This window comes from Haemaphysalis longicornis, unplaced genomic scaffold, assembly GCF_048455015.1.
Source record: "Haemaphysalis longicornis isolate Haplotype H1 unplaced genomic scaffold, Haemaphysalis longicornis Haplotype H1 scaffold_17, whole genome shotgun sequence".
Taxonomy (NCBI): Eukaryota; Metazoa; Arthropoda; class Arachnida; order Ixodida; family Ixodidae; genus Haemaphysalis; species Haemaphysalis longicornis.
The window spans coordinates 7,848,444-7,875,261 of record NW_027526276.1 but is presented as its reverse complement, the minus strand read 5'-3'; the positions used below and the strand labels follow the sequence as shown (position 1 = coordinate 7,875,261).

The following is a 26,818-nucleotide window of genomic DNA, read 5'->3' as shown; positions in this document are numbered from 1 at the left end:
ATTGGCCAATCTTGGTCAATCTCTCTAAGTGGTATGCTTGGGGCTTCGCTGTCGCAATGACCTTTACTTTATCATTGTTGCTGTAAGTGGGAGCTTCTTTTCTTTTATTGGAAGTGTTAATCATTACCCCATCATGCGTTGTATCAGTAGCATCTTGACTTAGTTTGAATGAGTCAAGGATATAAGGCGCGTTCGTAGCATTTGATTCTTTTTCGGTTTTATGGCGCAGTGGGAAGAGCACCATGTACCTCGCGTTCCGCCCACAAGGTCGTGGAATCGAAACCGGGCGCCGCTAAGTATTATTTTTTATAGTGTAGGAAGAGGGGTGTGGATGGACAACAACGCCGTACGGAGGGACAAGGCGAGTGAATGAGATGCAGTCGCATCTAAAAGTGGCAGGCACTGCTCGTCTACGACTATCCGGAGAAACCGAACAATCTGGTCAACCGGGCGAAGATGGCAGCCACTGCCAGACGTTTCTTGGACTAAGGACACCTACCCCCTCGGACGGGCAAGGACCAAGTTCAAGCTAGCTTTTTCAGGCAATAAACGTTCATTTCGCTGTCTCTTCTCGCAAATGCACGTTGGTTCGATTAGCACAGTAAATATTCCCTGTCCCAGCTCTCATCTTGCGCTCAACACTGCTTTTTTTGTACCCATCGCTCCCAGCTTCACCACGACGCCTCGCGACGCCTGTGTGTACCTTTTCAGAAACAAGCGTGTCGCAGCCGCTCACAGTGAAGGGACTTCCCAATGTCTTTTCGAGCATCAATTGAGTTTCTGAAGAAACGAACGACCCGAAACACATCGAATCCACGCCTTCTTCTCGCAGCCAGCTGTGCATGGGCGAAAATGCCGACCGCACCCACTCGATTACTGAACGGTATGTCAAATGCGCCCGGCCATATTGGCTCCAATTTTTCCAGTTTCTGTATGGAAAAGACGATTTTTGGTCTCCCTTTAAAATGCAGCAACGCAAATTTGCGGCTCCAAATTTTGCACGTCACCCATTTTAAAGTAATACCACCGGAAAATAGTAAATTTAAGGCTCAAAAAGTTTGTTGCAGTTGCCCTTTAAGAAAAAAACTCGGGGTCTGTGACATGGGAGAACTTCTAGAATAAGGGACATTTATTTTTACTTCATATTTTTTAAAAACTTCCCTGCATATCTAGAGAATCAAGTTTTTATTTCAACCAAATTAACAGTTGAAAATTTCCCGGAATAGTTTTCTCCAAATAACACCACTGAGTGTGCCCTGATCTCCTTAATATAAGTACTTATGAAAATTCTGCTCTACTTGCGAAGTGTTGATTCCGAGCTGCACAGAACTTATTATTTCCCTGACTCCCAATCTCGCGTTGCACCACGCCTGATAATGCTAAAGAAATTGGGCGCCTTTCTGCTTGGTCCGCTGCAAATGCCAATGTGTACACGTAGCACCTTCGTAGCTGAAGGTCTTTTGTTTTTTGTTTGCTGCAATCACGCCTCTCCTCGCCACCGTTTCTAATGTGTTTTTTTAGTCGCCGTAGTAAATAAGCATGGAGGATTCCTATACTCCCTACTGCGAAATTTGAACGCGGCGAATTGAATTCTCCTCGGTCCCGGGGCTTGTCTGGTGCGTCTCGTGAAGTGGTCGCGTTATCAACAAACGCACGGCGGCGCGCTACTCGGCTCTTATCTCGCAGCGCGTAGCCGCCGGCGGAAAACAGGCTGTTGCAAATCCTGTGTGAACCTCCCGTGCAAATGTCGCGAGGTTTGAAAAATTTAGTACACTTGAGCAACTCTTGGCGAAAGTTTGCGGAGGAGGCAGTGAGAGAGAGGACGCCATAGTAGCGTGTTCCGTCCTCCCCCTCACACTTTCGCCATACTTTCCTGCGCCGTTTTTTTTTGTCACGCTCGCTCGGTTACAACGCCGTTCCCATCACCGCCGCCGAACCACAGTTGTGGCCGTCAAAGTGCTTGTTCACTAAAATAATCCATCTATCCAGCTTGTCTACTTCATTAACAGAACGCTGGTACACTCGGTTATGCACTTAAATTTTACCTCAGACATGCCAGAGATTTGCTGTGCGCTAAATAATGTGTGCAATATGAGTTATGCAAAGAGTTTTGGTAATTGGGAATGGTTTTGCATCGTATACTTCGTGTTCAGTCATTAATCAAAGTGTCTTTTCGTCGCACAGTTTAATCTAGCGACAGACAAACCAAACGTTTTGGCGTTCTGGTAGGCCAAAAAAGGCTATCGATTTACTAAAAAAAAAAAAAAAAACCGGTGCGCCAACCCACTCATGTGGAGGCATATTACTCAGCGACGCGTTTTCGGTTTGATCGGTTGCGCAAATACACAAAGCCAAACACTTGACTGCGGAACACCCCATACAAGGGCGCACAACTGCGGTGTCAAGAAAGCTTAGTGTTTAAGGGGGTGGAAGTAGGCCTGGAAATTGTACCAAGGCCGCTGCTATAGATGGCGGCGTAAAATTTTACGTCAACCTTTTTTTTCTTATCTTAGAAAAAAACACTTGTTTTGCATAAGTACGTAAGTCCCTGGAGGCAGACAAAAGCACTTCAGTTTTCTTTTTTGCTTTGTTTAAGGTTCTATTTCGCCGAATCAAAATTGTTTTCGTAAAACTAAACCTGCATTTTTAGTTAGAATTTCGAAGCTCCGGTAATACGTTGCATCACCTAATATTATGCCCTGGGCTACGAACTACCATAGATGTGTAGGCGAAAGCATAACTGGTCATTTTGGTGATCTCCAGTTGTAGGCTTTGTTTACCATTGTGGTCGCGCCCACACCACTTCACAAGCCCCTTGGCAACGCCATCGGAAGCTGGTAGCGTTCGCTCGCCATGCCTGTCGGCTGTTGTTCACCAGCCTCAGTACCTTCCCCTTCCAAGGCGACCCGTACTGCACGAGCTGCAGCAACTGGCCCTGATTGGAGCTGTTGTTTTAGATGCGACTGAATCTCATTCACTCGCCTTGTCCATGCAGCGTCGGCGTCGTTGTCGTCCGCCCCTCCCACATTCTCCTTGCTGCGCGAGCTGCGCTCACCGCCGCTCACTTCCTCTCCTCTCCGATGCTCCTCTCTCGTCCACACCCCTTCCCCTACACTATATAAAAAAATAACAGTTAGCGGCGCCCGGTTTCGATCCCACGACCCTGTGGGCGGAACGCGCGGTACATGGTGCTCTTCCCACTGCGCCACAAAACCGAGACAGAAACAAATGCTACAAACGCGCCTTATATCCTTGACTCATTCAAACTACATCAAGAAGCTACTGATACAACGCATAATGGGGCAATGAATAACACTTGCAATAAAACAAAAGAAGCTCCCACTTACAGCAACAATGATGGACTAAAGGTCGTTGCGTCAGCGAAGCCCCAAGCATATCACTTGGAGAGATTGACCAAGATTGGCTAATAAAACTTAATAATAATTATAAAACATAATAATCATACGCGTTCCTGACACGTTTCACGCGATTTCAGAATGAATCCAACGGAAACACCATGTGAACCCCACGATGCGTCGGATCTACACAGGGTTCACCTCGCGGGGAGGTGGGCGCAATTTTCTTTTCCTGATGCGCCCTGCGACGCCCTTTTTCCCACCGCCTCCTCCAACCCTGTTGTCATCCTGGTGCTTCCCAGTCGAAAAACACAACAGAAAAATACGACAGAATGATCCTGTGAGGGAATGGGACAATCTGTAGTCTGTAGTAAATCCTGTCCTGTAGTCTGTAGTAAATCCAGTCCTGTAGTCTGTAGTAAATCCTGTCCGGTAGTCTGTAGTAAATCCTGTCCTGTAGTTTGTCGTAAATCCTGTCATGTAGTCTGTAGTAAATCCTGTCCTGTAGTCTGTAGTAAATCCTGTTCTGTAGTCTGTAGTAAATCCTGTCATGTCTGTTTTTGTAGTAGATCCTGTCATGTCTCGAATTTCAACTTGTTTTGCATAAGAAATTTACTTCCCGTGATGTTTTTTCTATTAAGTACCCGAAGTATGCAGGATATGCATAACAATTTTAATAAAAATATGACCAACAAACATAAGCATTTGGGGGAATTCTTGCCTTTCTGGAACAAGCTTAAAATTGTTTTCAGTGAATAACTGATTTCAGAAAGCTGTACCAAAAGGCAATGTAAGCAATGCAACAAGTGGTACATTCATGCATGCAATACAAAAGTTTGATGTTACGCAGATTGCACATGCCTGATGCATGTGCAGTCGCGGAAACTCGTGCACACGCACACTGCACACGCGGAAACTCGTGGATTCGGCAGTCGCAGAACGTAACGCTGGAACACGGCGGAGACAACGCGGTCTCCAGCGAATAGCGTGGCCGATGCTCGCGCTACGCCTTTTTTCTTTAATGGCCGTGTAATTACAAACCCGCGTAGCTGTTAAGAAGAAATACACAAGTCTTTCCTTCAGGGACACCTAAGTAGCGCTACAATATTTAGCTAGACTCATTTGGGCACTTTTCAGCTGATTTGGCCGTGCTTCTGAAGCAGGGCCAAATCGCGTCCCATCATCGCGTTCCGTCAATGACGCTCAATCTGTTCATGAAAGCAAATTTATTCTCCCGTATAGAAAAAAAAACTATTAAACGAGCATGGATAATAACCGTTCGAAAATTCGTTCCTTATACTAGTTAGGACCATTAAAACACAAGCAAACAAATATTTCTTGAACCTGATTTATTTAAACAGCAAAACGCGAGAGAACGTGAGAGAATTAAAATGGAAAGTCAATATTTAGCTGGAATGCTTGCCTTGGTGAACCTTGATCCGTTGACAATGCATTCGCACAGCAAAACGTGGAGGGGTATCCTGTGGCGAAAAGCGCACGTCTCTGTGGTGCTGCACTATCTCGAAGAGTATGCACGCCCGATACCTGCCGAAGGCACGCAGGGGTCATTGCAAGTTCAGTCGATTGTCGAAGCACATCGCACGTATTCGAGATCACACTGCCTGCGAAATTCGTCGTATTCACTCGCATCAGTGTGCCAATAATCCCAAGCGCCACGGTTAGTCGTGGCTAGAGGAGTCCTCACTTCGAGATGCTTGAAATCCGGACCACTGATCTTGCTTTTACCACAGCTTCCGAAGCTTCAAATGTAGCTGCTGATACTTCGCGGAGACATAAGATGCACGTTTTAACAATAACTTACGCGTCACTTCAGCTAGGCAAAGCGCCGATGTTAAGGTGGCGGTCCCACACCCGCCATGTTGGAATTAGTTCAGAGTTTGCCACCAGACTACGCCACCCACCCGTGGCGGACGAAAATACCGGCACAGGCTTTCCGGGCGCGATGTTCCCCGTACCGGCGTCCCCTCCCCTCCGCCTGCGATTCGCGAGGGGAGACGCTCCTTTTGTTCGAACCTGAACCATGACCAACCGATTCTGTTCGCCGCCGTGCACGGGGGGAGGGGGGGGGGGGTGGGGGGTTGCTGGATTGGCCCTGCCTTCTTTCTCGCCGCGAGTTGCTTGGCGCTCGGCCTCCGAAATCGCGCTGAAGAGCTTTTTCTCTGTACACGCGCGTAGCACAAATAAAACAGAATAATCAACTAAACGTTTCACTGTTGTTGGGGTGAAACGTTGGACGAATGAGCAATACATATGTCGCCAAGATTGCCAGCGCACATTACTAAAAGAGCAGAAAGAAAGCTCGGTGTAAAGGAATGAAGAAAGAGATATTGTGAAAATTATCGGCGTCTCTTGATATATTTCAGGCGGTTTTTCTCAATGAACCGCCGCTAAATCGTCGGCACGGGCCTTGCGTATTTCCTTCTATCCTCGTCTTTCCCGCTGTGCAATAATGTCCTCTGTGTTGATGTCATGGCAACTTTAGCCGGAATCAGAACACCTTTGGACCCTGGTATGGGTTGCAAGCTAAGTCTGGCACAAAAGTTTTTTTATCGTATTACATACATAATACTGCAAATATAATAGACTGCGCCATATGCGCAAGTATCAGATGGCCTGTCTTCTATTCTTGCCTTCCGGCACCAAACGTAATTCATCATGCATGTTCAAGATAGAGGTCAAAAGATGCCGAAAGCATTTTGTCCGATCAAAGGAAGCGACAGGTGCGCTGTTGAATTTATCCTGGTGCTACTGTTCGAAATTTTTTTTCCGACATCACATGTCTTTGTGGCATCCCACGTGATCGCCTCGAAAATATAACCAACATCTCACTGCGGCAGTCAACATTTCGTAGAACCTTTCAGCCTACATGCTTTGCACTGCAATCACGGCTTTACACCGGATGAAACTGAGCATAGCACGCCGAGTCAGAGGAAATATTTATTTAGCTTCCAACATAAATATTGCAGCTGGTGGTATGAGAGGGGGGGGGGGGCGAAGTGCGAAGACCATATCAGCTTCAGCATATACGTCGCTCAGCGGCTTCAGCTCGCACAGGCAAGCGCAGGAGATCGCAGGAAATTGCTTTTCAACCCACCCTTGCTTCCCGGTGGGAGTTGGCCGTGGCCGAACTCCGCTGTAAAAAAGGAAAAAAAGAATGGGTGAGATATGTGCACGCTATGAGCAAAAACAAATGATCTATAAGAAGAGCCAAGCTAACCTGCAATGGGGCAGTGATGCTAGTGCAATAGCAAAACGCGCGTTATAAAATATCACGGGAATGTTTCGTCAATACAATGGGGTGTTCTCGGGACTAATTTTGATTATTTATAACTACGCTTGAAATAATCATGCCGGATGCGGCCAGCAAAACGAAATGGTGAAATGGCGGTCAGGACACTTAGTTCAGCTATAAAAATATTTTTTCTACGTACTAAGGAAGTTTATGCATACCTGAAGGGGAAAAAGGACATAGAAGTGAAATTGAAAAAAAAAATCACTAGGTAAAGGATAAAATAAACAAACAAATTTCGAGTCTACGTGCTTTTGCAACGAAAATTGAGTCCTAAATGTATGGTCGGTGTGAAATTACGTATGAACAGATTGCGAAATAATCGAGTTCTTTTGAAAGCAGTGCAACTGATACTTATCCGTTTTTTTTTTTTTTTTTTTTTGCTGAGAAGAGGAGGAGGGTGTGTTCAGGCGCCGATCACGTCCCTCAGCACCATCGTCACACGACCCATCGCCTCTTCGTTCCAGTGCACCATGTCCAGCCGCCGGTCCGACCCCATCCGCCTGTAAATGTGTCAGTGTTGATTACACTACAACCAATGTAGCCGGAGCAACTTACCGCTCGTACAGGCAATAGCGGACACGACGTCTGCCCAGCACAAAGAGGCGATGGATTTCAAGAGCAACGACTCCGTCTGCGTGAAAGTAGCGCAACGAACAGGTTATTCTCTGCCGCAAACTGTCGTAAAGAGAGACATAGTACCCATAGTCAGCCCGAGGATCCACGCGTTCACGGCATTCAGAATTCGCCAGTGGGAGCTGGACCGCGCAGCGCGGGCCACCGGCGGCAGCGTCATCACGACAACACCACATCCGCGTCCGAGTAACAGCGCCAATACGACCTCCAAATCCGCAATCAATTGGTACGCGTCGTCCATGGTTCTGGCCTGTGAAAAAAAGAAGAATGAAAATGGCAGTGTTGATGCAGAAATTCTGAGCATACCCTTAGCTCAGAGGCAGAATTGCATCTGTTGTGCATACCAGACGCAGGTCGTTGGTGCCGATCATCAGGACGACCCTGGGCTCCATGTGGCGGAGGTTTCTCAGGCAACTAATTACGCGGGACCCGGACACTTCCGTGTACGGACTATTCGGTGCCATTTATATTTTTGTGATGGGTATAAATTTGTCTCCACAAATCCTTTGATTCTGTTCTTCGCGTTTCCGTTGATTTCGTTCTCGTTCATGGCGTTTTTTGTTCTGTTCACAGTAAGTCACTATACGGCAGGTTGCTTCGTTTTTACCTCTGTTCATCACTTTGCACCTCAGCATGTCACGGGTTTTCGGTCCACACGCTTCCATGTTATAGATTTATTATGATTATTATTTTTGTGAGGCCACCTGTCTTTTCTTTTTTTACCAGTGAAATCTCTATTCACGGTGCTGTCGCTGCCCTACACCTGTGTCAGGCTGAACTTCCAAAGACAGCTGGCTACCCCTCTTGTTCTTGTGTTCCTCTCCCTTGCTTCTGGTTCCACTTATCCTAACCTTTCAACAGGATGTTGGTGCTGGAGGAGCGAACTAACTTGCTTCCAGATGTAGAGAACAATAGCGCCGTCTGCGTAAAGAGTTCTGCCAAAACGCTAGCTTTGGTCACGCCGGGTGAAACGAATCGGCCAAGATTGAGGGTCGGACTCTTGGCGACACGCGACGATGTGTTCTTGTTTTATTTTTATTTGGCGGGGGGAAAGTAAATATACGCTGCTGTTAGGTTTATGGGGGTTGTTTTCCACGGCGGTTTTCCACTTGCTCATTCATCAACACCCTCGACGTATGCACGGCGGCAATGTTGGCTTCTCTGTCGACGCCAGAACATGCTGCTCAGAATTATTATACATATAAAAAAAAAGATCGAAACACGCGACACCATCAACTAAAGCCTTTCTGCGTTTGTTTGGCCTGCTTGCACTATGTAGTTTCTCTCTTGGTCGGAAGGCAGAATACTAACCCATTAGCGGGAACACCGAACAGATTTTTTTTCCCATTTTCAAATGCGATTATAACTACTTATAAGCTCCCGTTTCGAGTCAGTGCTCACCCTTGTTGCGTTCTTCCTTAGCTCGTGCGTGGTAGCTCATACCAGAAGCTGCGTACAGCATTGTGGAGGCTACATCGTTGTGAACAGTCCGCCTAATGCACCGTGAAGGGGGCTTAGGGCCAGGTGGAACCGCCAGGCCCCTGCGGGTTTCCTTCACGGTGAGTTAGGCGCACGCAGCTTCTTGTATGAACTCTAGGCAGGACACCGCGAGTCAACACGGTAAACAGTGTTTTTTTTTTACTTCAAGAAAAAAAGAATTCTCGCTGCACATAAATTGGAGAAAAGCTGAACCTGCCGAGCCTACAAGCACCCCCCCCCCCTCCCTTCCACAATACCGTAGCGAATTCACCTCCGCAACCCACGACACCCCCCTCCCTATCTGAGGAAGTCCCTCTGAATGGGAGCCTGGTCGCGGCTCTTTGTAGTTGTTTGCTGATGGCGTTTTGAAAGTGTTTGAGAGGAGAAGGATGACTTTATTTCAGAAAGGAGGCCAAGCGGCCCTGTTGATCTATCTGGGAATATGGGCAGGGGAAGATGGTTCGAATAAAGCGTTGTTATGGCACTTCGATTGTTCACTTCAGCACAATATGTCTGTGGTACCATAGCTATGAGAATAGCTATGGCATATAGCGAATTGTTTGGGCCGCTCGGCGTTCTTCCTTCCACTTTCTACAGGGTTGCCTTTTATTCAAAAAGAAAAAAAAACACTGTATAGGAAGACTGCTACGTCGTAGCTTCACTCTCCAGGTAGAAATCAAAGCCTAAATTTAGGAAAGTATTGTTGTATTTTATGTTGATACCGTTGTTCAGAGTTTATTTTACCGAGCATATATACACTTGCGGAGAAGCTAATTTCCAATTTCCATTTTGTTTTGAATGAATCGTTTCATTGAACAAGACAACTGATAGTATCTCCCGAACAGCTTGTTGACATTGCCACATCGATGTGGGTGGGGGGGGGGGGGGGGGGCTTTTCTATTTTAGATGCGAAGCATCTCTTGCTCGGGTCTATGTCCCGCGGCGTCGGCGTCCGCACTCTACTATAAAAAAAATACTTAGGCCATGCCCGGTCTCGAACCCACGACTCTCTGGCCGCAACGGGAGGTACGCGGCGCTCTACGGCGCTCCACGGCCGCAGAGCGCTCTACGGCGCTCTGCGGCCGTGGCGGCTCAGTGGACGGGGCCGGGCTTTCCCGTTTCACCTTGTAGTGAGTAAGATCTAATTAGTCGTGGTGCAAGGGACGCGTGTGGGACTGGACGGGCATACCCTAGCATAGGTTCAAATCGTGCACCTAACCTTAGTTTTCGTAACATTTATTTTCTTTGCGCAAACGTTTTTACCACCACCAGTGGCGTAGCCAGGGGGGGGGAGGTTTGGGGGGTTCAAACCCCCAGAAATTTTTATTGCTGGATGTTTTCTTGTCTTTCAAATGTGTTAAAATGTAATGTTGAATTGCAGCAGGATGGAAAGTTGGGCGAGTTGGTGTTGCGACATGGTGACTAAACAGCGCAGAAGACGAAACACAGAGAAGAGCAAAAACAGGACGAGCGCTGGCTATCAACTGGGGTTTATTGGAAAAGAAACATATTTATATACAAGGTCACAAGTAAAAAGCGCGTGCACTCCGTTGGTATCACCTCAGACAATCAGAAAAAGAGTGAACAAGCAGAATCAAAACCTTTATCGGCAATCAAGAAAAGCTACTTCTTTCTCTTGCAAACATACTGAGGCATGACTAATGCAAGCGTCACCGAGCTTTTTTATGTGTGAAGCCTCTATTATTTCACGTTTACGCTGATTAGAATGATTAAAAAGAATGACAGTTTTATCAAGTATGGGCTCGCATGAAGGCGTGGAGCATGACCGACAGTGTTCTGACATGTGGGACGTCGGCGTTCCCTTCAACGCATTGAAGTGTTCTCTTAAACGTACATTAATACAACGGCCCGTCTGGCCGACGTATACCCGTCCACATGATAACGGTATTTGGTAAACAACACAAATACAACAAGTGACATACTTATTATTGTGTTTAACCGAGCAATCTTTATAGTTATTGGCGCCGGAACCTTGCTTCTTTCGGTTAACTAAAGCACACACTCTACCGAGTTTATTTGGGGCAGATATGGCAACCTGCACCCCATATCTAGACGCTATCTTCTTCAACCTATGGGTGGTCCGGTGAATATACGGAACAACAGCATACTTTTTTCGTTGATCTGGTTCCCTCTGAGTGGCGGGCTTTTCACACCCTTTTACTACTTTGACCAGTTTATTACACGCTGAGGCCAAGGCACAGTTTGGAAAACCCGCCTCCGTAAGTTTTTTTACCTGTTCTTTAAAACTGGAGCCCATTGAGTGCACACAAGATTTAAACAGGGCAGAACGTAGGCTAGAGAACGCTATAGAGTTTTTCACAAGTTTACTATGGCCTGACTTATAGTTTAACAAGGGCTTAACTGATCTGGGGGCGAATTTCCAGCAAACATGTTCTTCGCCGAATTTTAGGGAGAGGTCAAGAAATTGAATGCAATTTTCTTTCATTACTTCAAATGTGTACTTAAGTCCCATACCATTTTCTTTAAATACTTTCAGTATATCCGCAATACTGCGGAGAATGGAACACTTATCAACAAACACAATATAATCATCGACATACCTGTACACTTTTTTAACCTTGCCCGACAATTCTCTCTCTAAGGCACGATCAACCTTACACAGAAAAATGTCACTTAATAATGGAGCCACCTTCGAGCCAATGCACACACCCGACTTCTGTAGAAAAATACCATCATTGAAACCAACAAACGTAGAATTCAAATAAAAAGAGAGCAGTTCTAGAAAGGATTCCACACTTATTCCACTACAATTTCTGAAGGCCAATTCGTCATTATCGACCTTAATACATTCTTCCACTGCAACCAAAAGGGGGTTCTGAGGCAACGAGTAGTACATGTCTTCAACGTCGATGCTAAAGGCTCCGATATTAGCAAGATGTTCATTTTCTAAATACTCTATTATCGTTTCTGAGTTCTTGACGAGAAAAGGCTGGGCAAGATTCAGAGACATAAGACATTTCTGCAAGTACGCGGACACGTGAATCTGCCAAGTGGCCCTCTCAGACACGACGGCGCGGAAAGGAATGTCGGTTTTATGGGTTTTGGCGGTAAAGAAGACCTCTAGATTTAATTTCGGGGCTTTTTTAACATATTGGGCTACACTCTCGAGGTTCAGATCCTCAAGTAGGGACAAGGCTTGCTGTTTCTTTTCCGCCAGGTTAACGCTCATCTTCTTAAAGTTCTTATCCACGGCAGACATGGCCTTCTCTTGATACTTTCCTTCAGGTAAAACAAAGAAAAAGCCTTCCTTATCAGATACAAGGGCGCGAAGATCGTGAGAAACCAAGTACTCTGCTAACGGTTTTACAGGGTTGCGCTTCCGAGGTTCTCCCGACGAGCGGGCAAAGGCTTCCACACACTCATTTACACACCTGCTTCGTTCATCCTCATCGGCGTGTCTGCTGATTCCTCTGGCCAAGACGACTTTGTCGACGGGCTGAAGCCGAGGTTCAAAGCAGAACTTGGGGCCCAACTCCAGCTCTCGGCGATGGCGGTCGGGCAGTTCAACTTCACCGAGAGTGAGTAGGCGGCCTTGCGTGAGATGCGCTTTTTCCTTTTTCGGTAGGGAGGAACGCACCGCTTGCCACAGGAACTCGGTTGTCTGGTCGATCGTTGTGCACCAACCCCTATATTCACGGTCACGGGATCGCCCGCCGCAGTGAGTCTTAAGGCAATCCCGAAAGAATCGGGCTTGCCTACGCCACTCCTCCGAGAACATTCTGCAGTAACGCCTGGAGCGAGCAGGAGTGGGTTGCAGCCATCCGCACACTCGCTGGACGTCTTCTGGACAGGACCCGATCCTTAAATGCCAAGAGGCGATGCGCGCTTTTACATTGCACGCGGCAATGAGCGAAGCTAGGTTCGCAGGATTAGAGGGATCGAAGGTTAAACACTGAAAAGAGCCCGTTGAAAATGAAATGAACTGCAGCAGGATGGAAAGTTGGGCGAGTTGGTGTTGCGACATGGTGACTAAACAGCGCAGAAGACGAAACACAGAGAAGAGCAAAAACAGGACGAGCGCTGGCTATCAACTGGGGTTTATTGGAAAAGAAACATATTTATATACAAGGTCACAAGTAAAAGGCGCGTGCACTCCGTTGGTATCACCTCAGACAATCAGAAAAAGAGTGAACAAGCAGAATCAAAACCTTTATCGGCAATCAAGAAAAGCTACTTCTTTCTCTTGCAAACATACTGAGGCATGACTAATGCAAGCGTCACCGAGCTTTTTTATGTGTGAAGCCTCTATTATTTCACGTTTACGCTGATTAGAATGATTAAAAAGAATGACAGTTTTATCAAGTATGGGCTCGCATGAAGGCGTGGAGCATGACCGACAGTGTTCTGACATGTGGGACGTCGGCGTTCCCTTCAACGCTTCAACGGCGTTCCCTTTTACTTGTGACCTTGTATATAAATATGTTTCTTTTCCAATAAACCCCAGTTGATAGCCAGCGCTCGTCCTGTTTTTGCTCTTCTCTGTGTTTCGTCTTCTGCGCTGTTTAGTCACCATGTCGCAACACCAACTCGCCCAACTTTCCATCCTGCTGCAGTTCATTTCATTTTCAACGGGCTCTTTTCAGTGTTTAACCTTCGATCCCTCTAATCCTGCAAACCTAGCTTCGCTCATTGCCGCGTGCAATGTAAAAGCGCGCATCGCCTCTTGGCATTTAAGGATCGGGTCCTGTCCAGAAGACGTCCAGCGAGTGTGCGGATGGCTGCAACCCACTCCTGCTCGCTCCAGGCGTTACTGCAGAATGTTCTCGGAGGAGTGGCGTAGGCAAGCCCGATTCTTTCGGGATTGCCTTAAGACTCACTGCGGCGGGCGATCCCGTGACCGTGAATATAGGGGTTGGTGCACAACGATCGACCAGACAACCGAGTTCCTGTGGCAAGCGGTGCGTTCCTCCCTACCGAAAAAGGAAAAAGCGCATCTCACGCAAGGCCGCCTACTCACTCTCGGTGAAGTTGAACTGCCCGACCGCCATCGCCGAGAGCTGGAGTTGGGCCCCAAGTTCTGCTTTGAACCTCGGCTTCAGCCCGTCGACAAAGTCGTCTTGGCCAGAGGAATCAGCAGACACGCCGATGAGGATGAACGAAGCAGGTGTGTAAATGAGTGTGTGGAAGCCTTTGCCCGCTCGTCGGGAGAACCTCGGAAGCGCAACCCTGTAAAACCGTTAGCAGAGTACTTGGTTTCTCACGATCTTCGCGCCCTTGTATCTGATAAGGAAGGCTTTTTCTTTGTTTTACCTGAAGGAAAGTATCAAGAGAAGGCCATGTCTGCCGTGGATAAGAACTTTAAGAAGATGAGCGTTAACCTGGCGGAAAAGAAACAGCAAGCCTTGTCCCTACTTGAGGATCTGAACCTCGAGAGTGTAGCCCAATATGTTAAAAAAGCCCCGAAATTAAATCTAGAGGTCTTCTTTACCGCCAAAACCCATAAAACCGACATTCCTTTCCGCGCCGTCGTGTCTGAGAGGGCCACTTGGCAGATTCACGTGTCCGCGTACTTGCAGAAATGTCTTATGTCTCTGAATCTTGCCCAGCCTTTTCTCGTCAAGAACTCAGAAACGATAATAGAGTATTTAGAAAATGAACATCTTGCTAATATCGGAGCCTTTAGCATCGACGTTGAAGACATGTACTACTCGTTGCCTCAGAACCCCCTTTTGGTTGCAGTGGAAGAATGTATTAAGGTCGATAATGACGAATTGGCCTTCAGAAATTGTAGTGGAATAAGTGTGGAATCCTTTCTAGAACTGCTCTCTTTTTATTTGAATTCTACGTTTGTTGGTTTCAATGATGGTATTTTTCTACAGAAGTCGGGTGTGTGCATTGGCTCGAAGGTGGCTCCATTATTAAGTGACATTTTTCTGTGTAAGGTTGATCGTGCCTTAGAGAGAGAATTGTCGGGCAAGGTTAAAAAAGTGTACAGGTATGTCGATGATTATATTGTGTTTGTTGATAAGTGTTCCATTCTCCGCAGTATTGCGGATATACTGAAAGTATTTAAAGAAAATGGTATGGGACTTAAGTACACATTTGAAGTAATGAAAGAAAATTGCATTCAATTTCTTGACCTCTCCCTAAAATTCGGCGAAGAACATGTTTGCTGGAAATTCGCCCCCAGATCAGTTAAGCCCTTGTTAAACTATAAGTCAGGCCATAGTAAACTTGTGAAAAACTCTATAGCGTTCTCTAGCCTACGTTCTGCCCTGTTTAAATCTTGTGTGCACTCAATGGGCTCCAGTTTTAAAGAACAGGTAAAAAAACTTACGGAGGCGGGTTTTCCAAACTGTGCCTTGGCCTCAGCGTGTAATAAACTGGTCAAAGTAGTAAAAGGGTGTGAAAAGCCCGCCACTCAGAGGGAACCAGATCAACGAAAAAAGTATGCTGTTGTTCCGTATATTCACCGGACCACCCATAGGTTGAAGAAGATAGCGTCTAGATATGGGGTGCAGGTTGCCATATCTGCCCCAAATAAACTCGGTAGAGTGTGTGCTTTAGTTAACCGAAAGAAGCAAGGTTCCGGCGCCAATAACTATAAAGATTGCTCGGTTAAACACAATAATAAGTATGTCACTTGTTGTATTTGTGTTGTTTACCAAATACCGTTATCATGTGGACGGGTATACGTCGGCCAGACGGGCCGTTGTATTAATGTACGTTTAAGAGAACACTTCAATGCGTTGAAGGGAACGCCGACGTCCCACATGTCAGAACACTGTCGGTCATGCTCCACGCCTTCATGCGAGCCCATACTTGATAAAACTGTCATTCTTTTTAATCATTCTAATCAGCGTAAACGTGAAATAATAGAGGCTTCACACATAAAAAAGCTCGGTGACGCTTGCATTAGTCATGCCTCAGTATGTTTGCAAGAGAAAGAAGTAGCTTTTCTTGATTGCCGATAAAGGTTTTGATTCTGCTTGTTCACTCTTTTTCTGATTGTCTGAGGTGATACCAACGGAGTGCACGCGCTTTTTACTTGTGACCTTGTATATAAATATGTTTCTTTTCCAATAAACCCCAGTTGATAGCCAGCGCTCGTCCTGTTTTTGCTCTTCTCTGTGTTTCGTCTTCTGCGCTGTTTAGTCACCATGTAATGTTGAATGTTGTCCTGTAAAAACTACCAATTATATATATATATATATATATATATATATATATATATATATATATATATATATATATATATATATATATATATATATATATATATATATATTATATATTTATATATATAGACAGAAAATAAGGGTTGGCAGTCAAGAAAACCTCGGAAAGCAAAGGGGAGGTTGTGGTGGGTCATAGAAATAGATGAAGAATTTTTTTTTTTAGTCGAAAAGAAAGTGGTGAAAAAAAGCCCGCCGGGTGGGATTCTTTCTTTTCGACTTTCTTTTCACCACTTTCTTTTCGACTAAAAAAAAATTCTTCATCTATTTCTATGACCCACCACAACCTCCCCTTTGCTTTCCGAGGTTTTCTTGACTGCCAACCCTTATTTTCTGTCTTATTTCACGGAGCCCCTCATTTCCCATTTTCTGATTCGCTAATATATATATATATATATATATATATATATATATACACGCATTAGGGTTGGGGCGCAACCCCCCCCCCCCCCCCCCGAAATAAATTTCTTGCTACGCCACTGACCACCACCATCGGCTATTTATGGTGCCATCACCCAGTCACCAAATTTTCCAGAGATTGCATTCGATCTGACAGGAATGAGCTAATCAGTAATTATATTGCATGTGCTTGGTTGAATGAAAATTTTCCGTCCAGCAACGGGGTCATTACAGCGCCAAGATCATTGCATAATTTTGCTCTGCCAACAAAGTTAGATGCCACCTTTCCCAGCAAACTGAGGTCACACGTTTTGAGGTCACACGTGAGGTCGAACTGCAACAGTACAGGCACTGACACAGCTGTTTATTGGAGACAAAACTTCCAACGCCGCTGCCTCCATACAAACTTTGCTGCGCTTGGAATGTGAATAAAAAAAAAGAAAGCTGGCATACTCGGATGCAGGAGGCAGAGATTCGCCAAAGCTGCTGCGAAGGAACTTTTATTTACTTTTGAAATACTCTCGGCTATGTAATGTTACAATAAGTTCATCAGAAGAAAGATGTGCTTGCCAATCAACGCGCAATGGTACACAAATTTCTTCACTTGCTTGAAATGAACAAGGTTACTGAACATGCTAACTACATGAAGGTTTTGCACGAAATAGGAACCAGTTTCGTTGACAATGGCTTTCGGCGGGTAAATGTTCCTCTCGCGGTTGCATGTTGTTTCCTGGCATACCGAACTCAGCTGCTTTTCCTGAAAACTTTGCAAAACAAAAATCAACAAGCAAGGGTAACAACAAAGGCCTTTATTTGCACTAAGCAAAAGTCATGAGCCCTACAGAGGCACACAAACTGGCAAAAGACCTTTGTATCTTACAGCAAGCTGAAAAGACAAAAATATAACATAATGGTTATCAAATACAGGGATGGGACAACAGGGTGAGAAAGCCGTGATGATGGAATCAGCCGTGATGGTTGCAGTGTTGGTGTTCATCAGAGGCACTGCTTTGTGCATATTTTCAGCACGTTTTCTGTAAAACACAATGTCTCTTTACTACATGTGCACCAGCAAAATGCATCGCAAGAAAAAACAAAATGTCAGGAAACATATAAATGTGCAAATGTACATAAAACCCCCGACGCAACCCCATAATTGGGCAGAAAACCTGTATCGCCTAGTTCCCAGATAAAGAAAGGAGGAGCTTATGGATAAGGTGAACAAAAGAGCACTACAAAAAAGGCATTTTCTAGCGTTCCGTCCAGACGGAACGATAAGGAATGCTAATGTTGCGGAACGGCAGCTGTCACTAAAGTTCTGTTCAGGAGGAACGCAACTCTCCGTGAGAGCAATCTGTTGATTTTTATCCAACCGAACACACCGCTTCCTCACACCACCAGGGTCGTTGTTAATTAGTAATCACTATTTAGTAATTATAAATGGTCGGACTACCTCTAGCTAAGTACGGAAGGAACTCCAAGCTGCTACCCCAAGCCTGCTTGGCAATATGAACAGAAAACAGTCTTTCTTGATATTTATGCAAAGGCAAAACCGCTTGTTTTTTTAAGTTTGAAAGTTAAAGTTGATTCATCAAAAGTAAATGGTTACAAAAAAATTTACAGACTAGCTTTGTGCAGCCATAGTCACTTATAATAATTACAGATTATCGGACGTAACCCTAGCGTTGGCTGCGTCGGCCTTGGCTTCAGTGAGCCGTAGCGGTTCAGCCGGTTGGGTAAAACCAAAATCGACTGCTCTAGCCAACTGAGTTGTAAGGCGGGCGTGAAGTATAGTTATTACAAAAGTTCTAAATGCGTCAAAAAAAAAAAAAAAAAAACAGAGCTCGGCAAGATTTCAACACCCAACTACAACGTCCGTAAGCAGAGGCGTAAGTACGACTATTTCACAACGCGTAGCTTTTACGGGTACGGCAGGAGCGAGTACGGCTATTTCACGACGCCTAGATGTTACGGCTACGGCAGCGACGACGGAGAGTTTTCAGGGCACGCCGGGGCGCGCGCCGGCGAGCGAGCCAGGTTAGTTCACGACGGGTAGGGGGGGGATTTCACGACGCCAGCGAGACGCCAACCATATATGGCTACCTTCTGCATTTTTACGGCCAGGCATTGGTGGCCGGGCCACATGCAATGGGAAGGGGCCGCGAATAAAAGTGCAAGCGGTGGCAGCAAGCGGTGGCTAGGCTCCGAATAACAAACCACCCAGAGCTTTTAGCATTGAAAGGTAAAACTAGCAGCCCCACGCCGGTCAAAATCGTGGTAAGAACTAAGCGCGCTGTTTCACATCCCCAACACATGCGAACCCTCATGCGGACCCTCATATTCCGCCAGAACACAACAAAGGCTGAACAGAAATAACACTCGCAGCGCGTTAGCGCGAGATTGCGTGCAATGAACACAAAACGAAAATCCTTACTTGCATGAGGAAGCTGCGGCCGCTCTCGCTTGCGCTCGGCGACTTTGTGATGCATTTTTACGCCTTATCAAACGTTTTGGCGTTTTACGGGTGTTACCCATCGCAGATCACAAAACGTCGCACCGCTGTACTCCACCGGACAACGGCGGTGCAGAATGCCCAGAGATACCGAGCAAATTTGCTACCACCGAAGTTCGCACAGACCGCACGGCGTGGCGACAAAAACTGAACGAGTATCGGCAGTATCGGGTATCGGCACCACGACAAAGAAGAGGCGAAAAGTCTGGGGAGCCTGAATGTACCGCCTTGAGGCTCCCTCGAATTGTGCGTTTGGCCGCGCCATCGGTAGCAGAAAGCTGAAACGTAACGAAGTAGCTTTACACTTTCGACACTGGATGGCGCCACATAAAACTGCAACGTTGTTATGGCTGTAAAATTGTCGCTACAGGAATAAAAAAGGGTTAATTGTACATTTACTTGGTAATGTTATAAAGATATGACATCGACGTATATTCCATGTAACGCACTTTTTGGAGTTCCGTGTGTGTACGTAAATAGGCGCGTTTGAGCGCTTCGGCCGGCGTGATGAAAATCAGCCAATTTCAGTAACAGTTTATACGTGTTCTATTTATCACAGCGCAAGCATTGAACGTAACTAAGTAAAGGAGGTCTTCAAGTTTGATGTGTGAAAATATTGAAACTTCGTCTTCAGCAGCAACGCAGAAAAGTTACACCAGAAAACCCATGTGTACGTGTAAACTGCCATATGTAGACCAAAATAACTTTAAAACCGCTGAACGAAATTCAGCGAAATTTCGGCAGTATACAAATACATATGCTGGCAACGCGCACACGAAAACACATTGCTCTGCATTAATCCATGTAAAAGTTTAGCGCGAGTGAAGTTGCGCTATTTTAGCTATTTTCAAACGGCCGTATAACAAAATCTATTCGCTGAAACGGAACTTCCAAACGTAACTAACTGCATAGACATCTATTCTATGCACATACCAAACTACATGTAATTACGTCGCATAGTTTTCTCAAATTCTTACACCGCCCGAAGCAAAAAAAGCAAAAATACAATTTTTCTCTCTTGCAAATTGGCTTCTCCTTCTAAAGCCAAATTAGCTGGAATAGACCGGTCAGCGAGTTCGGAATCTAGAAGACTTCTGCTTTCTAATGATACATTAGCCATGAATGTGGTGCCAACTGGGGCGCAACAGCGCCTACGCAAACATCGTCCAAAACCGGCAGCGCGGGCCGATCGAGTGGGACCGCCACCTTAAATGTGAACGAGCCACTGGGCCACGCTGCCACCGCCAAATTTTGACCGAAAGACGAAAAGCAAGAGGGAACAAAGCAGGAGGGAACTAAGGAAGGGTAAGGAGGGAACCGGCCGATCACGAGAAGTTGTTTCGCGACCCCTCCTGACCCCTCTCGATTCTTCGTATTGTGGTCTCCCCGTCCCGCGAGTGCTGTCGCGCCGCGACATGCCTTCAGTGGTGACGATGCTTCCCCGAACTTCTTCCGAAGGGCCGGGCTAGAGGGAAGGCGTGCGTTTTCTTTCTTTCTACATTTATTTTTTTAACACATCTCGGTAATGCAACGAGTTCACTGGCGCCATTTCTTTTTTTTTTTTTTTTCACACAGGTAGTGGCAACTGGTTCGCTGTTTTTAAAATCTTATTTTAACTATTTAGGCTTGATTGGACACATGTTTCGCGTTAAAATAAACAAATTGCGTGCTAAAAAAATAAAACAACAGCACGCAGATTGAAACAATGGGGCTCTCAAAGACACCCAGAAATACGTGTCAGAATGTGCACTGCAATTTTACACCACGTCTTCAAAAAGCATGTCTTGCTTGTCCTTTCTGCTTCCGCTTTGCCGACGGGCTACCCTTATTGCCTCATTCTTTTATCAAAGATTGTCCACAGTACAATATGTGCAATTGCAATTCCCTCAAAGAATTAAAGGAATTTGCGAAGTTCTTTATGTATCCATTTCTTTGGTTATGGGGCTACGCTTAGATGTTGCAACAAATACAGTGATTTTTGCTAAGTTGCGTTGTTAATTGCAAATTTGTAGCGAAGGTTTTTTCAAACACGGACGGAATGCTAATGGCAGTAATGCAACGAACGTTCATTACAACAGACGCTTGCGATGCAATTCAACGAGATGACCGTCACTCGCACGCACCATTGTTTTCGTGCAGCGCACGCTAAAAAAGTGGGGATTCGCGGCACCGCACAGGCCGAAAACACCACGTTTCGGAGCATCTGCGTCGATCGCGGCACTGGAATACAACCAGTCCACCCCTTAAGCGGCGCACGGCATTCCCGTGTCCAGCGAAGCAGCGGTACGACACTAACTATCCTGTTCGAGCTATCCCGTTTGCCCTGTCTGAAGCTCTGTCCTCAAAGGCAATGGCCCCGTGTTATTCGATGCTCTCCAGCAACCACCCCGCGTTGCTGTCGTTCAGCGCGGCGTTTTCCAATGTTTTCTGTTGTCTCCAGCGTATTACATCGCTCTCTCGATGGAAAATGCGGTCCCCGCGTTGATGTTGTCCAGCTCTGCGTTTTCCAGTGTATTCCGTTCTTTCCTGCCTATTCCATCGCTCTCCTAATGCTTGAAAACGCGGGGTTTGCCGACAGGGTAAGCAAGAGATTTTGTAGCAATACTGAACGGTCTGTCGTGTGACACTTTTGCAATGAATCTAAAATTCTCTTTCAGACTGTAAAAATCTGCAGGGACTAAAAATGTTCGGTCGCATGGCAGATAATAATACTAATTACGGAATCCAGTCGTAGTGGCTGAAGGACAGTCTGTGGTATTTGTGTAGTGCCTACAGGGTGTTGCACAACAGAAGTTTCTATAGTATAAAAGAAATGTCTCATGCGACAGACATTTTGTAGTTCTACTGCAAAGGTTTTTGTAGTGGGGCTACACAATGTCTGTCGCATGATAGATATGTGTGTTGTACTACATAAATGTCTGTCGTACGACAGACATTCTGTCGTCCTACTACAGAGATTCCTGTCTCACAACAGACCATCCTGCATTCCCAACAGAAATTCCTGTTGTGCGACAGAAATGCCTGTCGTACGACAGATTTTGTGTAGTTGTACTACAGAAATTCCTGTCGCACGACTGCCCGTCCTGTAGTCCCAACAGAAATCCCTGTCGTGCGACAGAAATGCCTGTGGTACGACAGATTTTCTGTAGTTGCACTACAGAAATTTGTCGCACGACAGACCATCCTGTAGTCCCAACAGAAATCCCTGTCGTGCGACAGAAATCCCGGTCGTGCGACAGAAATTTCTGTTGTGCGACAGAAATTCCTGTTGTGTTTTTCGACTGGGTTCTCTTTCCCAGCGCGCAATAACCCCTCGCTCTCGCTTGAACCGCAACGTGAAATTTTATTATGCCACCTAATTTCTGCGGGCCACAACGGGCAACCGCCCAACATAAACAACTACACCGAACACTTAATAGATCACTGCAACCGCAACAATCAGACACACACACCCCCACACTTTGGTAGCCATGCCTTCTTTCCAGGCAAGTAATACTTGCTGCCAGAGAAGGTGTTAAAACACTATCTACTTGGGAGCAAAACATAGCAGCATAAAACATTGAAAAAACTGGTTTTTTGTGTCTTTAACCTTGCAAAAATATTTGTACAATTTATATATATTTAAATATGACGTTTAACACGACAGCAGTGTTTTAGTTGAAACTTCTTTTGAACAGTTATTCGTTTTACAAAATTAATTGTTTTTGCAAAATTTAACAAAGTGTTTTGTAAACAAAAATTTCTGCGAATGTGTGGAATAACATAACTCTATGGGGAATGCTCAGAAACATCACGGTTGTGTCGCCGAAAGGCTAGTTGGGCCATATATTAACCTGCTATTCATTATTTTATTTAAACTTTGGCCGCGCCCATTATTAAATCACCAGCCTATTGGCCAGCAATTTCGGAAGTGGTTCCGGAACCTAGTCCTGCCTCGGATCATGCGTCGGATCTACAGAGGGTTCCCCTCGCGGGGAGGTGGGCGCAATTTTCCTTTCCAGATGCGCCCTGCGACGCCCTTTTTCCCACCGCCTTCTCCAACCCTGTTGTCATCCTGCTGTTTCTCTTTCCCAGCGCGCAGTACCCGACTCGCTCTCGCTTGAACCGCAACGTGAAATTTATAATTCCACCTAATTTCTGCGGGCCACAACGGGCGACCGTCCAACATAAAAAATTCCCCGCATTTCCCCGAGGGGAAGAATGTGAAAGTGCGAATGCACGAGTTGAATTTGCGCGGTTCGGTAATGTTCGCTAAAGAGAGATCACACACACACACACAACTACAAAGAAAGAAAGATGCATTTATTCACGGACACCTATTTGTGTTGTCGTTGTACTTGATTGCTAGAGCGGATCTCAGCTTTGAAATTTCGTGTCAGTACTCCTTTAAGCATGTGCATTAGCACTTCTCACGCCCGATTCTTGGCCAATCCCCCACGTGGGTATGTGCCATGTCAGCGGCCAGGCAGCGCGCGCCCATCTCCCCCGTTGCCCAGGAAGACGAGGAGATTCCTGGCCAATCCCCCACGTGGGTATGTGCCATGTCAGCGGCCAGGCTGCGCGCGCCCATCTCCACGTGCGCGGAGATCTTAAATGTCTCATTAACAGTCAATGTCCTGATATTATTCTCCTTCAAGAAACTTGGCTGTCCAAGGATAAGCCATTCACTCTTCCGGATTTTCGTGTGTTTAGATTAGATAGGGAGACCCGAGGAGGTGGATTATTGATTCTTGTATCTTCCAAATTTTGCCACAAAGCCAAACTGTATTTTCAGTCCTTGTCACCGGACTGCGAACTGCTGGCGATTCATGTGTGCCTCCCTGGATGCGTTTCTTTTTCTTTAGTCAATGCATATTTCCCTAACGGAGTGACTTCCACAGGTCCCCTAGATCTTGCTCTCTCGTCGAGTAAGCAACACCTTGTGATCGCCGGTGACTTCAACTCACATCACGTCAGTTGGGGTTTTAAAACAGATACCTGTGGCTGGCGATTATTAGACTGGATGTCCACCAACAATCTTCTTTGTTATAACACGGGTAGTGCGACATTTTTCCGGAGCCGAATGCGATCTGTCTTGGATTTAACATTTGCAAAGGGCGTGTCAGTCTCTTCGTGGAGTACTGTCGATTGCCCGACAAATAGCGACCACATACCGGTAGTTTTTCATGTAGCTGTCTCTCCGAGTACACCGGAACGGGTATTGCGGACGCTGGTAAATTATGAAGTTATGAAAAAGAAATTGCATTCGGCTATCATATCGCTCCCGAATGAGTCTGAGGAAAATAGGGCTAAGAAGGTAACAGCCGCATTGAAAAACTCACTAAAGAAGTCTGAATTCATTGTTGCTTCTGCAAAGAGAGAGGGTATAAGCCCCTGGTGGGATCAGGACTGTTCTAGAGATTATCGGCGTCGGAAGGCAGCGTGGAAGAAGTTCATTCATAATCAGAGTCCCGATAACTGGTCAAATTTTAAATATTATTCGGCTATTTTCCGCCGAACAATCTCTACGGCCAAGCAACTGCATCATTCGCATTGTTTCTCGGCGCTTTCTGATACAAAAAACAGACGTGCTCTCTTTGCTTTCTTGCGTAACCGCAAGAGTGTAGACAATCGCAGTAACGATGTTTCAGTCGTGGAAACGTCTGATGAAATCGTGAATTCAATCGAAAAGGTCGCCCAGGACTTACAACTCAGGTTCTCATCTACACTGTCACCAATTGTCGTAGAAAGTATAACAGTTGTAGACTTCTCCCCTGTCACGATGGGTGAGATGGGGGATGTTGTTATGCGGTTGCCGGGTGCCTCCCCGGGGCCAGATGGGGTTTCTACTCCCGCGATAAAACTTTTGTTTGAGGAATCTCCTGACGACCTATTGAATATTATAAATACTTCATTGGAAAAATCATGGATTCCTGCAGATTGGAAAATCGCAAAAATTGTCCCTCTTCTAAAGATCCCCAGCCTAGGTGTTATTCCGGACAATATTCGACCAATTGCACTAACTAGCAACCTAGGAAAATTGATAGAGAGAATTTTGTATGGCCGATTAGCCCAGTTTTTGTCCAGGAAAAATATTCTGAGTCCGCATCAAATTGGCTTCCGTCCGGGATGCTCCATTTGGTCCGCCCATGTTGACCTGGAGAGCCGTATTCAGCTTGCGCGCAGAAACAAACAGGTATGCGCACTCGTCACTCTGGATGTTGCTAAAGCGTATGACAGCGTGGAATATAGCGTACTGCTAGCCAAACTTAAGGAATGTGGGGTACCCAAGTACATTCTTTCATGGATCCAACAATTTTTAATTGGACGCAAGTTCTTTTGTTCGAAAAATGGCTTTAAATCATCGACTTTATATCAGACAAGGGGCGTCCCCCAAGGTTCGGTGCTTTCCCCCATCCTATTTAATGTACTAATGAGCTCAATTCCAATAAATCAGGAAGTCTGTACTTATGTTTACGCTGACGACATAGCCTTTTTCTCTGCTGCCCAGGACATTCATGTTCTTTATGAGATGCTACAGGCATATTTGGTTTCCATTGAAAGGTGGTTAACATACATAAATTTGAAACTTAACGTCAATAAGTGCGCTGTCATTGTTTTTCCGGTATCTGCTCCAGTTACCCTCTGCCTGACGTATCGGGAGGCGACTATTCCTCAGGTGGCGTCTTTGAAGTATTTGGGTGTAATATATGATCAGACAATGGACTGGCGCCCTCATATAAACCATATTGCGACCAAAGGGGAGCGGGCACTTGGACTGTTGAGGAGACTCAGCAATAGGTCTTTTGGAATGAGAAGGGACACTTTACTTTTTATTTACAGGGGGTACATGCGTCCCATTTTAGAGTTTGGCTGCGCCCTCTTTTCTGGTTCACCAGCTTACAAACTTAGAAAGCTTATTATATTGGAGCATCGTGCACTGAGATTGTGCCTCGGCCTCCCAAGGTGCGTGGCCAATAATATCCTGTATTTGGAGGCCCGCATTCCACGCCTGGAGTCTCGGTTCCGGCTACTAACAGCACTGACGGTTATGAGGATTTTTGAATCTCCACAGAGCAGATATTTTTCATTGATGGTTGCTCAGCCAGCACTCTTTTTCAGCTCTTGGTGGCCTCGGTACATTCGACCACAGTGTGTTTATGCCCAGACGTTACTTTCACCATTGAGTATCAATATTCCCACAGTACTGACAATGCCCTGTGACGTTCCTCCTGCGCCTTTAACTTTCCATAATATTTTCCCCAGCAACGCTAAAATGCTTACTTCGCGATTTTTAACAGGAATACTCCACGACCATTTGGCAAGCTTTAAGGATTATGCAATAGTTGCAACAGATGCATCCCAGCGTGAGGAGCGAGCAGGTGTGGGAATTTTTAGTCCACACCTTAACTGGTCAGTCTCGCTGCGTTTGCCTGACTACACACCAATATTTCAAGCCGAATTCCTTGCGATAGTTCTGGCCTTAAAAGACGTACCTCCGCAGTACTTTAACGTAGCAATAATTACTGACTCTTTATCCGTTTGTTCAGCTCTTTCTTCATCCGAAAATTCCGCTCTTATTCGTACATTCAACTCCCTTGTGCCTTCCCATTTGCGGGACATCTGCCTCATTTGGGTTCCAGGTCACAAAGGGTTACAGCTTAATGAACAGGCGGATTCCTTGGCGCGATCGTCGTTAGATGGCCCTCCAGTTGACCTATGCCCTATTCCCTTCATTGTAGCAGGAGCAAGGTTTCGTACCTACCAACGCCTAGCAGGAGCGCAGGAAGGAATCATCACTAATTTTGAAGATTATGTCCATTTAAGACATAATTGGAATACCCGGTTTTGTGAATCTCGACAATGCGAAGTCACAATGACTACCTTCAGATGCCGAGTCCCCCAACTCAACTTTTATATGCACCGGGCT

The 26,818-nt window shown here is 45.9% G+C and overlaps 1 protein-coding gene across 2 annotated transcripts; it reads right to left on the bottom strand.

Annotated features, from left to right (window-relative positions):
• Positions 1–6,311: 6,311 nt before the first annotated feature.
• Positions 6,312–19,128, bottom strand: LOC144166408 (uncharacterized). 2 transcript variants are annotated; one of them, XM_077695932.1, is made up of 3 exons: positions 18,832–19,128; positions 7,225–7,552; positions 6,312–7,169 (listed from the first exon to the last, which is right to left on the bottom strand). In XM_077695932.1, the coding sequence occupies exons 1-3, from the start codon at positions 18,884–18,886 to the stop codon at positions 7,073–7,075; spliced, it is 480 nt and encodes a 159-aa protein (XP_077552058.1). In that variant the 5' UTR covers positions 18,887–19,128; the 3' UTR covers positions 6,312–7,072. The 2 variants fall into 2 exon arrangements, 1 of the variants encoding a protein (XP_077552058.1); XR_013321669.1 differs by lacking the exons at positions 6,312–7,169; positions 7,225–7,552 and adding an exon at positions 17,100–17,431.
• Positions 19,129–26,818: the final 7,690 nt, after the last annotated feature.